This window comes from Lingula anatina, chromosome 3, assembly GCF_051362555.1.
Source record: "Lingula anatina isolate TDL-2025a chromosome 3, LinAna3.0, whole genome shotgun sequence".
Taxonomy (NCBI): Eukaryota; Metazoa; Brachiopoda; class Lingulata; order Lingulida; family Lingulidae; genus Lingula; species Lingula anatina.
Genome location: NC_141769.1, coordinates 995,326 through 1,009,875, shown reverse-complemented (window position 1 = coordinate 1,009,875; position 14,550 = coordinate 995,326). Strand labels below are relative to the sequence as shown.

At 35.6% G+C, this 14,550-nt stretch overlaps 1 protein-coding gene across 2 annotated transcripts; it reads left to right on the top strand.

Annotated features, from left to right (window-relative positions):
• On the top strand, window positions 1–12,776 carry LOC106179538 (UDP-glucose 6-dehydrogenase). Of its 2 annotated transcripts, none has more exons than XM_087009685.1 (12): window positions 1–225; window positions 5,291–5,459; window positions 6,093–6,230; window positions 6,405–6,569; window positions 6,753–6,950; window positions 7,389–7,536; window positions 8,001–8,095; window positions 8,347–8,477; window positions 8,817–8,912; window positions 9,575–9,615; window positions 10,106–10,197; window positions 10,650–12,776. In XM_087009685.1, exons 2-12 carry the CDS (start codon window positions 5,301–5,303, stop codon window positions 10,827–10,829), a joined length of 1,443 nt encoding a protein of 480 aa, XP_086865811.1. In that variant the 5' UTR covers window positions 1–225; window positions 5,291–5,300; the 3' UTR covers window positions 10,830–12,776. The 2 variants fall into 2 exon arrangements, with proteins under 2 accessions (XP_086865811.1, XP_086865812.1); XM_087009686.1 differs by lacking the exon at window positions 1–225 and adding an exon at window positions 1,104–1,126.
• Window positions 12,777–14,550: the final 1,774 nt, after the last annotated feature.

Below are 14,550 nucleotides of genomic sequence, written 5' to 3'. Positions count from 1 at the left end.
TCCAACCATTTGCCTATTGCTCAGCTTATCTTGATGGAAAGAAAATATCCACCGATGTCGTCGACAGTGTTAGTGACCTGATATCAAAGCTTTTCATGCTGTTTCATTTCCCAAGGCTTATGTTGTAAATAAACCGCAGGACGCATATTAAACAGCTGCGTAAAGCCACGTGGAAAGAGGTCACAAGAACTCCATCTACTTAAAGAATTTACACGTATCAGTAAGGTATGTAATATATGCTTATTTTAGCACAGCTCTAGGCTATTTTGAAATGAAAAAAAAAATCTGTGGTGCCCGTGCACTGATTCTATGATAGTTTCGGGTCAGGCAGGTAAATAGGTCAGAGTAGTAAATAATTATTAACGCCTGTCTTATGTTAGGTCAAAGAACGTCTAGACGGTGATTATCATCATTTAATGTTAGTGTTGCATGTCCAAGTTTACCTCATAGCGGGGTTTTACCGCTGCTACACACATGTACTTAAAACGACTAGTTTTACTTGTCCTGTTTTCCATCTCTTACATAAATTTCTGATGGGGTCCAAAAGAATGTCAAAAGGAAACTGACTCCAAAAGGTTCTCTATGACACATGTTCTAGATAGGAATCCAACATAATATCTATGTTATAGTACCATATAGAGTCTGTAATAAGAAGACAACCTAGTAAATTTCATAATGGGTTTTCCAGGTATTTGGAGTGTTATTATAACCAGTGTCAATGTCACAGCTAGACTTTCCTGTCTCATGATTTAGAATGTTTATAATCACACATATCTGTTACAGACATATGCAGACATGTTGTGGCATCCACTTAGCGCTCATTCCCATTAAAACTATTGGTCTACTAGTACGTAGATTGATCCAGTTTCACAGGGACTCTCACTGAACGCAGTCAGTTCAACAGATTAAAACACTCTATTTGTTTCAAACGTACTCACATAATCACCAGCTTTTCTGTATTCTAATCAACGTCAGGAGAAGGCATGTTAAACTGATTGCATTCAGCAAGAGTCCAGCAGAGTTGGATCGATCTACAAGGACCGATATTTTCAGTGGGAAAGAGCCCTTAGACACCTTGGTAACAACATGACATCATAATTTAGAGCCCTCTCTACTTAAAGATCAAGTGAGTGCAATATATGTATCTTCAGTAGATCATAGCATTCTTGAATAATTCAAAATTATACAATCTATTAAAGAAGATGAATACTGATATTGTACTAAGAGGGATCATTACAAGACTTTCACAGTGCACTAACACTCCTGTAATCTTCTCTGGTCTAGCAGTCTGTACTTGTATGAAATGTATCCCTATTTCTTATGAAGCATATTCGATGTAAAATGTTTTATATCAGAACGAAAAACATTGTCAAGTACAAAGAACTCAAATTTGGTATATCTCAATTCCTTTCACTGATACACACCTCATACATAAATTTGATATCCATCTTGTTTGGGTAATATTAACAAAACAAGTCACTTTTAGAGATGAACAACTTTTAAGTAATTAAAATTATTACTAATAACCTGGCAACAATGTGAGGATCAAGTCACCAATGTTCTTGCCTGTTCTTAACACATCCTATCATATTAACCTGTGCAAAAAGCAGGAAGCAAACATCTAGACAAGTTGTGGAAGGGAGAGAATCCCACTGTGTTATTAATTACAAGTTAAGATACCTCACAGTAGACCACTACAGTAAGGTGTACCTCTCAGTGTGAAAATAGCCAAAATCAGATCCACACCAAGACAGCAGGGTGTATGTACCATCTGCTTGGATTTTACTTCTGGTATATCATGCTCACATCGCTGACTTGTTTTCCATTTATTACATGTACAACAAAATGTACATTAAGAATTAAGATATTGAAATTGATGAATTGTATAAAACTTATCAAGTTCCTGCTTGAAATCATTGGATTCATGCTGTTCTTTTATTTACATTTCACCTAGAAAAATAACTCAGTTGTCTTTTTGCATGATAACCTGCATGTTTCAACTACTGTGTAATGTTTACTAACATAGCATTGTTTTCTCTCTTATCAAAATTATGTACATTCTCTGCAGCATACATGCTAATTTCAACCACCAGTTTCTTACACAACTCAAATGAAACCCACATGCCAAAATATAACTGGAATTAATCATTCTGTCTGCTAAAGGAAGACTCCAAAACTGCACTTTCTGCAAGGAAAGGAAATGATGAAACAAAACCCTGTAGATAGTACTTTTAAGTATATACTAATATTGTATTCGAAACTATATGGTAACATTTGGTCCAGCTTTTATGGCAATAATTTGACTTGTCAACGCACTTAAATTATATGCATCTTTAAGATTTGTGTAAAAAACAAAGCCAAAAATATAAACCACGTTCAGAGAAAAAATATCGGTATTGCACTATTTAGAGTAAGGGCAAAGAAATTTTGCAGTTAGAATTAGTAGTGTCTCATTTATTTGAAATGGAATTTTTATGGAAATGCTTGGATGTTTTTTAGGTCTAAGTTTCCTGCTATTTAAATCTTTAGCATGCATGTCTTTACAACCTGTAACAATTTCAAACCACCTTGGTAAATGCTTGATGTGTGTGACCTTTGCTTTTCCACCAGTGAATAAGAAGTATAAATCTGAAGCTTGGAACACTTTTGAGAAGGCCCCTATTCTTATTTATTATTTAAAATAGATGAACCCAGTGATATGACGCTAGAATGATAAATCTGCTCAGTTTTATACGTGTGCGTCAAGGTCGACAGCGGTTTCAGTTCCTGCGTATTGCTAAATTTAAGAAATGGGGGACACAGTGTCATGGTAAGTCTTATAATTAATAATAATTATTATAAACTTCATTGAGATATTGCAACCGCGAGGGTTGAAGTTACACATATATTTATTTAATTCACAATTCAAAGGAAGCCTGGTCATTTTGGCCCTGTTGCACACTATAAGTTGTTGCTCTCACCTCCCTGAGGAGGATTCAGCCCGGCTGCCATATTAGGCACTTGTCAATAGGGGTTTTCAGTACGGTTGCCACACCTTACATTTTTGGCATCTCTTATCATGATAATGTTAGATCATGTTAGAAATATTTAAAAAGAACTTCCTATATGTTTGTGAATTTGATTTTTATCTTAGTCATAAAAACTTACTAATCCATGTGAAATGCTTCAAATGTGACCAAGTTTTTGCGTAATTATTTAATATAAACAGTCTTGTTTAATTTTTAAGCAAAAACTTGTGCTTTTACCTGTATCCAAAAAGGTATGAAAGTGTGGCATGTTTTGTGGCTACGTCATATTCATAAAACAAAATTGTGCATTTATAAACGATCCTATTTCAAAATTTTGCATTGAGGGAAGATGATCATGAATTTTGTGAGGACAGAAGAAAACATTTGAAAGTGATCTAGAAAAAACTGCTTCCAGAGTATTGAGTGGATGAAAAAGGTGCAGTTGGCCTCAGGAATATTGGAAAAGTATCAACAGTGCTATCAACATCTTCTGTAATTTCGTGCCACTAGTGAACCTCCATAACAGTAACTGGTGTTTCTTATAATTATGTATATATTCAGTTATTATAATTTACAGGGTTGACGAAATAATCAGCCAGTACCGTGATAACATGTATCTAGACACTGCCAGCATATCTTGACATGCTGTTGTATTGTGTTGTATTGTATTTGTATGGCATGATGACAAGATACTGGTTGAAACAGCATCTTTTTTTTACATTGTATTTTATTGTACTGTGTTTATCACCATTATTATATTATATTTGTTTACTCCTTTTGCTAGTCTTTAATTTATAAAAGATATTTATCCAATAAGTATTATGCCAGGATGAAGTTTAAATATTCCCTCAAGTCAAAAAGTTACCGTTCACCAACTCAGTAAATAAGGCCACACTTTTTTAATTTTATGGATGACATCCTGCGCGCGCACCGATTTTCGTCCGTTCTCAAAAAAAAAAAAAAAATCCCCCCCTACTCCCCCCCCCCCCCCCCCAAGGAAGTCGGTTGTCGCAAACGTCGTTATTGAATTTGCCGGAAAATGCAATCGGCAATCCTCGGCTAATTCCGCAAGCTCCATGCTGTCATTGTCGACTGCGGAGACATCCGAGTAGTTCCGAGTGCGGAAAATGAGCTTTCTGCGCATGTGTATTATCACCACGTGGAAATATGGCCGCTTGGCCGTCAAATTCATCTCTAGCATTAATTTCAAAATACACGACAATTAAAGTCATAAAGAGAACGGGGGCCGTCGTTTTGGATGGGTTTGCCATTGATATTGGACATGGAGATATCACCTTTTTACAATTATACGAAAGGCTGGCCGCGGCCAGCGATCATCGCCCGGAAAATTTCAGTGACATTCTGTCCAAAGCAGCACATAGGCTTACCAAGTGTTTTTTGGTAGCGAAAAAAGGGTCGACAAGAGCGTCGTGGTATTTGGTGGACTGAAGGTCGGACAGGCCACCCAATAGTCGGCTGCTACGTGTGAGTCGAAGTAGACAAAATGGCATCGACCGAAATTACCTTTTTTAGATTTGGTAGTAGGAAGCATAGGCCTATCTTTGCTTCATTTTTTAACAATTCTGTGAAGTGTTCACAATGCTCTAATTTTCTGAGAGTACAAATAAAGACACTCTGTTTATTTGATATTTGTTTTATTGATTGCTATACCAACAGAATGCATGAAATAACCTTAAATAGATTTGGTAATATGCAGCATACTAGTATATATATATTCATGACTTTTTACCTTTCTACGAAGTAGGCCCTATTCACAATGCTTTAATATTTTGCGAGCATGGATAAAGACATGTTGTTAGTTTGATACGTGTTTCTGTGGTAAATTAGTGTTTCCAGCTGTGTACTGAAAACATAACTTTTCTTAAGCATTTTTTTTTTGGAACTGTTTTTTTTTTTTTCGCCCGCTCGCACCGATTTTCGAGGATGTCATCCATAAAAATAAAAAAGTGTGGCCTAATTTGAAAAAAATAATGAAATTGTTTTTAATTTCTTTTGCCAGTGATTTATCTTTACTGTCTGGTGAAAACTGACCCCAATATAAGCCTGATCAGGAAGTGAGGGGGATGTTCTCCATATCTCTGCCCATCTGGGATCCTTCCTGTAGGAATTATATAAGTACTGAAGGAATATGAAATATGCATTTAAAGACAAAGATACGTGCCTGCCATTTGGTTACAACTTCAGCCATGTACAAGAGTTTTTCACCTATATTACAACATAGGTGATGATGATTATGTTTTAAAACCTGTATATTTTTTCAGGTTAGACGCCATGTCCATAAAGAACATATGCTGTATTGGGGCTGGTTATGTTGGCGGTCCTACTTGTAGTGTCATTGCTTACAAATGTCCAGAAATAATGGTCACAGTTGTGGACCTGAGCAAGGACAGGATTGCCCAGTGGAACTCCGAGCATCTGCCCATATTTGAGGTAAAGTTTTTCTACAGAGGACCAGATTTCAGGACAGTGGCCACTTCTGTTGACTGCAAGTTTCCAGAATGCTGAAAGCAGAAATGACCCATCCCATAATGCTAGTTTTCATCTCCATAGCAACCATAAAACCTTTCCTTACAACTAAGCTTTAGATAATTCATGCAAATTGCAGCTGCTTTTCTTGAATTTTTCATTTAATATAAATATATAACAGAAATATGTCTTATTTTTGGAAGGAAGGTATATGATATTGACAGCTAAGAGTGTAAACGGCTAACATCTGATAGTCCAGTGCTTTAAATATACTAGTAGCCATAGTTGATAGTCTGCTTTAGATATAGCTACTTTCACCATTGACATAGCTCTGAGTTTGAGATTTTGTAGAAAAAGACACAAAAACTGGTAACATTTAATTTGAGTGTTTGTTGTTGTCAGTGACGATGTCATTGTCATCATTTGTTACAGTTGTAATTGTTAATATTTTTCCCTCGCCACATTTTAAGATGTGAGCACCACAATTCCAAGATGAAAAGAATACATGTCAGTACGTTCTGTGTTGTCAAGTAAGTTTTCTATGAATAAAAAGTGTGAATATGAATAAAAAGATAAAAAATAGTGTTTCTCTTCTAGCCTGGTTTGATGGAGATAGTGAAGGAATGTCGTGGCAGAAATCTTTTCTTCACCACAGATATAGACAGGGGGATCAAGGAGGCAGAGCTTATCTTTATCTCTGTCAACACACCAACTAAAATGTACGGGCTGGGAAAGGTAAGGGTGTTTAGAATGATGATCATAATAATAAGTATATTTCAAACAATCTTTACAATTGTAAAATTTCTGTATTTTTTAACAGGGTAGAGCATAAAGTGTGAAGTATATTCCAGAAAATTTCAAACAAAATTGTCCAAATTAAAAAAAAAATAATTCTGCTTTTTTTGACAGGGTAGAGCAGCAGACCTGAAGTACATTGAATCAGCAGCCAGAAGGATTGCAGATGTGGCACCAAACTCTAAGATTGTGGTTGAGAAGAGTACAGTGCCTGTCAGAGCAGCAGAGAGTATCAATAATATTCTGAAGGCAAATCTGAAAACAAATATAAACTTTCAGGTGAGAACCTTAGGCCTATTTTAAGTGCTGGTCAAGTATTATTATTATGATAAATAAAAAAGGGATAATTTTGGTGGTTTTGATTTTAGGTGCTACTATTATACCATATTTAGATGGACTCAATTTGTGTAGATACTATTATTATTATTAAACCATGTTTAGGCCGTTTTCATTGGTTTTTAGATCCTTTCAAACCCAGAGTTCCTTGCGGAAGGGACGGCCATTCAGGACCTGTTGAATCCAGACAGAGTTTTGATTGGTGGAGAGGAGTCCATAGACGGCCAGGCAGCGGTGGAGAAACTGGCCTCCATATACAAACACTGGGTCTCTGACAGCCATATTATCACCATGAACACCTGGTCATCTGAGCTCTCCAAACTGGTAAATTGTTATTATTTTTTATTTTTTTAAAAATAAAAATGTACTGTCTGTGAGAAATGTTACATTTGTTTGATACGATTGAATGAAATTGAATGGGAAAATGCAAAGAATGTCGTAGCATATAGTTGTCAATCACTATATTCCATCACAATCAGGAATGGTGAATTTTAATGACAATTCCAGCCTTATTGGCAATTCTGCTATTGAACTGACATTTATGCAGCATCACGCTCTGTTTTGTATTAATTTTACATTACCCATATAAGACGCACAGAGTTATGGGACTGTATATACAGACATAGTGTCACACAGTAGTTAAATGATATATTCCTAAGAATGAACACTCACAGGGGAAGTATAAAGATTATCATACTTTATAGTCAAGTCTTTCAGTCTTGTCTAACATAAATCATTGTGTTTGGTGATATTACTTTTCAGGCTGCCAATGCATTTCTTGCCCAGAGAATTTCAAGCATCAACGCCATGTCAGCCATCTGTGAGGCAACAGGTGCAGATGTTGACCAGGTGTCACACGCCATAGGGACTGACAGCAGGATAGGCCCTAAGTTCCTTAAAGCCAGTGTTGGTAAGTGTCACGACTTTTTGAAAGACAGTTAAGAATTGAATTTTTTTTTTTTTTACCAAGGAACCAATTTGAAAGTTCCTCAAGGTGAATGTTGGTAAGTGTCACAACTTTTAGAAATAAAGTTAAGTTTTTCAGAAAAGATTAATTAAAAAAAGCATTTTATACGACTGGCAAGAAAACAAATTTCTGTTTTCCAACTCTTTACTGCTGTGGTATTATAAAGTATCCGAAATCTGCCATCAGTCAATAATATTCTGTCTGTTCTTTTCCAAAAATTGTGATCCTCAGGGTTGGTTGAACATTGATTCGGTGTACTTTTTTCAAGTAACTGAAGTATTTCGCATTTTGTTAATTATGCATTTCAGTTATCTTCAACCCAAGCCTTATTTTACCTCTTACCATAAAATAATCAGCTATATGTTTTGGCTGTTGCCCAGTCATGAGATGTACTGAACTTGTTTCAGGGTTTGGAGGGAGCTGTTTTCAGAAAGATGTCCTCAACTTGGTGTATTTAAGCGAGTGTCTCAACCTGCCAGAGGTGGCCGCCTACTGGCAGCAGGTATGTTATGTGCATGCTCGCAAGAATGCGCACAGACATGCATGCACCTACACACACACACACACACACACACACGTGTTCAAGAAATGTGAACCACCCACCAGCAGATAGTCCATGTGCATTCTCAGTGGTAACATGGAAGAATGATAAACTTAAAGTTTAATTTGCTGGTATTTTTACATCTGACATTGTAAAAATTGATGGATGCTTTCACTTTCATATTCATGTATACATTTGGGTTTTCATTCCAGATAATTGACATAAATGATTACCAAAGACGTCGTTTTGCTAACCGTATTGTTGAAGCCTTATTTAACACTGTTCACAATAAGAAGATAGCAATCCTTGGGTTTGCATTCAAGAAAGACACAGGAGACACAAGGTACCATATGCAATAGAAGAAACATGGGAAAAATTTTTAAAGCATTGTATATTTTATATTATATTTTGTCTTTAAATGACATCTATAAATTTGGCTTTAAGGAAAATTTTAGAATAAACTTTGATATGAAGTTAATAATTTGTTGTCAAACCCATAAATGCTTCTTATCAGTAATTTTTTTTCAACATTTGACATTTTCAATTATCTTTTCTAAGCCATAAGGAATTTGATGATAAAAATTAGACATGATGATGATTTTGCATAAGATGGAGAATGCAATAGAAGGAATTAGTAACAGGAGCATATTTTAAATAATGGAGTACATTATGTGTTCTCCAGGGAGTCAGCCAGTATCTACCTGTGTAAGTACCTGATGGACGAGGGCGCCTGTTTGACCATCTACGACCCACAGGTGGAGAAGGCTCAGATCTTCAGGTAGCTGACAGTGACTGGGTGATAGTATGGAAGTACTGGGTATGTGTGTGTGTGTGTGTGTGTGTGTGCATGTCCGTGTGTGTTTGACCATCTACGACCCACAGGTGGAGAGGGCCCAGATTTTATGATAGCTGACAGTGACTGGGTGATTGTACGTAAGTATGTGTGTGTGTGCATGTGCGTGTGTGGATGCACACACATGATCGTGACATGCATAATGAGATTTCTTACTGTAGAGCAGGCATACGGAGGTGTGTTTGTATGTGACAGTGGTTGTAAGAATTTGTCACATTTTTTAAAAAAAATATTGAAATATTTAACAAAGATGGTACATGTGCATATATTGTGGTGGTACAGTCCAGTGTGTTGACATGATTTTTATAAGTAAATCAAACTTTTTTTATTTTTTGTCACATAATCAAATGAATTGTTGTTCTTGTGTTTGAATGTGCATTTCTGTATAATTGAATTGTGTGTGTTCTTACTTGGAAAATTGTTTATGTGTGTGTGTGTGTGTGCGTGTGTGTGTTCTTACTTGGAAAATTGTTTATTAAGAATTTTAAAAAGTGACAGAACATTTTGGAACACTTGCCTGCCCCCTTTTTGTCTAAAAGTGCAGTATATGGTTGTTATAATCAGTTTAATGTTCTGGAATATTTCAGCGAGCTGCTGCATCCTGCTATTTCAGAGGACCCAGACAGAGGTACACAAGATTGTATTCATTTTGATGCCATTTTTGTGAAGTCATTGATATTATTTTGCTGTCCTGAAACTCATTGAATTCAGTTAATATTAGGTTTACTTTTTAATGCACAATATAGAATAGAATTAGATAAACTGATTAGTAAGTAGTGAAGATGTTAAGGATTGGAATAAAACCATGTCATTATTTGGAGCTCTTTGTTATCAAGATGCAGTTATTAGTGTGAGACTGTGATTTGGAATAATTCGTAAATCACGCCTGCATGTTGAGAAATTATAGCATATATTCATCAGTGGCTCAAAGAAAAAAATTGAACAGTTTTGTGACCAACTTCAACTATTGTAGAAAAAATATCAGAGACTATAGAGTAAGAATAAATTACTTTTCAGCTAGTGATGAATGAAAACAGATTAAAAAAATGAAAAAGGCTTAGCTAATTAATGTAGCAGCCATAGTTTTTTTATTTTTATTCTGAATCATTTTATTTTAGTTGGTGAACTGGTCACCATAGAAGATGACCCATATAAAGCCGCAGTGGGCGCTCATGCTGTGGTCATATGTACAGAATGGGACCTCTTCAAGGTCAGTTTTTGTTTCATTTCTGTTGGACTCCATTACTTTGAAATGATGGTCAGAAATAGGTGAATGTTCTTAGTCATGTAGTAGAAGTAGAATCCAGAATATATGTAAATCAGATTTTCGAACTTATGTGATGGAATTCACTTACCTCTGACACATCTGGGAGCAGACGCTGGTGTCTATTACTAGTGGTATGTCACTAAATGAGGTGACCAGTCCATCCTGTGAAAGGGCTTGGTGTGAAACTGCAACCTCAGGCAGTTGTTATATTTTACCACTTGAAGGCAATCTAAGACAGATTTTCCCACCAAAACAAAGGGAAGCAATCATTTCTTGTCCAGGTTGGCTGCAAGCTAACAGCACAAAAAATAATCAGCTTGTGCTTAGTTATTAGATTCTATGCTTCAGATGGCACTGAAAATGTCTTTACTCATTTTACTTGTTTTTCTCTGTAGGACCTTGACTACCAGCGCATGTACAACCAGATGTTAAAACCTGCCTTCATCTTTGATGGACGTCTCATACTCGATCATCGCGCCCTCCATGATATTGGATTCCATGTTGAAACCATCGGGAAAAGGATAACGCGAGGGCGTGGACATTTGGTTCGTCAATTTGCCAAGCCTGGATTGTAGATGTTTTCCCTTTGGAAAAAGAATTATGGACACAAATTATGTATGAAAGAGGGTCTAGGTCTTAGTTTTTACCTCAGGTTTCTCAATTTTAGAATAGATCTATTTATTCTGCTTGGTATTATGGCGGGAAAGCTGAAAATATTTTGATAATGGTGAGAGAGGGGACTGTGATCATAACTTTATCATGAAATTCAAAATCTTATAGCCCATTTTTTAAGGAAATGGGTACACTTACTTTTAAGTATAAAAATACTTTCCATCTCAGCATATCATTGTTCTTTTATAGTCTAGCACCCTGCCTCAATTTAATTTTTTGATAAGTAATTTCAGGTAACGTGTATTATGCTTACAATGAAATATTTCCAGAAGGCATTTATCAAATTTAAATATTGTTCAACATATAAGTTGTTAATTAGACCAAACACATTTTTTGTAGTATGGTATAGATATTATTTTTTTATTTATTTATTTATTTTGTAAAATAATTTTATAGCTGAATGGTTTTGTTTCATATTTAAATAGAATCTGCATTATTGAGTATATTTTACATTTGCTTACAGAGAGTGCAAAAGTACGATGGCCCATAGGAACCTTAGGCTGCTATAAGTGAGGTTCCTATAGGCCACCGTACAAAAGGCAAAGCAGGGTACCAAGCAATCTCAGTAATATATCAACAGCTGTTGTTTGACATGAGGGAAACATCCTTTGAGTTTTATTTGTCAGAAAGAAAAGGATCAATAATCAAAGAGACTGCAAAGAAAAAACATTCTACATTCTGGCAATATTTATGCAAAGTATTTGTTGAAATTGCCATCTTAAACTGGGTCCAATATATGTATATTATTGCAGAATAATAGATGGAGAAGTATATATGATGAATACACTGTAGTATAATAAGGCAAATGGTTATATTGGTACTTTATAATGATCACTGTATCTAAAGTTAAGTTAATTAGCATGCTTGTGGTTGGTGTCAAAGTCTTGTTGTTTTTCTTTTATTTGTGGCAATACTTCTGATGCACAATATCATTACCCCCACCAAGTAGGTGATGTTTTCATCCTTGGCAGCCTAACTTAAAAAGTTATGGATAGATTTTGATAAAGAAGTGGTCTAGTTTAAAAACGATTAGATTATGGTGTTGATTTGTTTATTGTTTAATTGACTAATTATGAAAATTAAGCTGCCATGGCAGAGGTCTTTTTTTTCCCCCCGAGTTTTGAAATATGGATCACTGTGTTTGTTAGCTGGTGCAGTAGGCAGCACAAAACCATTTAAAATTTGATGATTTAGAACAGCAGACTAACAGATCCACGGATCAAATATGGCCGACCCACTTGAATGTTTGTTAGTATCTAATCAGGGAATTAAGTGGCAAGCTTTTTAGTGGGTCACCATATTTGATCCTCAGATCTGTTAGTCTGTTGTTCTTAATGCTCTCTAAGAAACCAATTGTGCCATATGTATTGATCTGTTCAGTCAGTGATCATGTAGATGATCAAGTCATCATGATTGTAAAAATGTGATTCTTGTTGAAACATAAATTAATTTGTTATGTATATATTTAAGATAAATGAGGGGAACAAGAAGGTTTTATTATTATATTCTGTATAGAGTGTGGGTTTGAGGTTTGCACATATTATTGTTTACCATTAATAAGTACTATGTTTAATCATAAGTCAGTATCTATTTCTTTATCTTATTTTCCTTGATTTATCATTTCACCTATTCATAAATGCAGAAACCAGTTTTTCATTTGAAAACTTTTAAATCACTATTTCCAGATATTTTTATTTATTTATTTATTTATTTATTTATTTATTTATTTAAATTTTTTTTTTGTAATGCTTAAACCATTTGGTTGAATAGAGTGATAACTGTCTTGTGTTAGTCAACTAATAGCATGCATCCTGAAAATTATATTATAATAATGAGGCACTGAATTTTCACAGAGTTCCTCTTTCTTTCATTTTTTCTGCTATTATCATCTGGGAAACACTACGGTAATTGCTCCATCTTTTCAATGTGCAAAAATTATCAAAGTTTCTGATATTCCTATACAGCATTTGTGGGGCTTTTACTGGATAGAATGGAAATGTAGAGTACTTTTTAATTTTGTTATTACCACTCAAAAAGAATGTTCTAATTTTAAGAAATGATGATTTAAAAATACAGTATTTGTAAAATTCCCCCCCTCCCCTTTGAAAAGATGAGTTATTATCGTATTTCCAAATGTGAGACAAAGTTGATTTTAAGACAATTTTAATAGATAATTTTGATAATAGTTCAGATATTGAAATTACATTTCACAAAAATTGCACAAAAGGCAAGCTTGTTTGTTCAAAGGCAATTTCAGGGGACCGGGGTAATTGACAATGAGCTCTTTATTTAGCCTGAACATTGGATTAAACTTTTAAACAAAATTTTAATTTATCCTCACCCCAAATAAATTAAAACAAAAAAAAAGCTGTGGATAATGTTTCAAACAAAGGTTTTCTTTATTACTGCACTGGCCAGGTTACAACTTGAACATGATGTCCGCAGTTTATATATACTTCTATTTTTTAATCAGAATGAAAATAAGACAATACAGCTAATGGTAAATTGCAGATACTCAGTAAATAAAATTGGCACCCATATGATCGATGAAGCGCACGTACCCGTACATAGGCCTGTAAATGGCCTGTAAGTGGCGGAAAATTGACGTATGAATTAAAATTACCTGAGTGTTGATTGAGGTAGATACATGTGTAAAATATTTGTTCTTGACTCTTATCAAACTGTTCTTGAATGCGGCGATCGAATGACCAAAAATGATTTTAAAAAAAATTATACTACTGTATACTCGGTGTATTCCATGAGAGATTTCACTGAGTGTGTAGCTTTATTTTGAGGTAGATCAAACATCTCGTGTTTCTGTAACGTCCGTGATCTTGGTGTGGTGAGACGTTAACTGCGACAACTTTCCAGAATATCTGAAACGGTAAAATATATTTTTGTATTTTTCTGTAAGCAGCAAGCGTTAATGAAGAGTGAGATAGGCGCGTTCTCTAAGGGACCATTCCCACAGATATTTGGATCGATCTATCTCCCTGGGGAGTCTTACTAAATTGCTATCAAACTAACCAGCTTAAACGTCTGTTACGCCTGTTAGGGATTAACTATCTTTACCCCTAGCTGCTTTGGTAGGCGTGACAGACGTTTAAGCCTCTTGAGCTGATAGCAATTTTGCGTGAACCCCCAGATGGATCGATCTAAGTATGGGAACCCAGTCTAAAATCCTCTTATCACCTAAATTTTTAGCGGAAAGCGGCTCGTGGTCACTTGTTAAACCAACTGGACAAAAGAACAAGGTATGTTTGTTGTAAATTAAATTGTCTTATGTACCAATTGGCTCTTCCTTGAAGCTGGCGTCCCTCTTAAACACGTGAGAGCCGTCGTCTGCCCGTATCTGCAGTCTGTAGCCAGCATGGCGGATAAAGTACCCAGGGTAGTTTACCGACTCGTATGCTGTAAATCCTTGGAAGAATTTGTCAGGTCGAGGGTAGAACGTGGCGTCCTTGTCGAAGATGTGAGGATTCCTCGGGTTCTTTGAGCTTTCGAGGTTAAGGAAATAACCATAGTGCCGGAGATAGGAGCACGGGTAGTCCACGGAGTTGAAGGACACTGTACCTGGTTGTCCGGTTAACCCAGGAACAATGTAGAAGATATTTCCGCTAAACC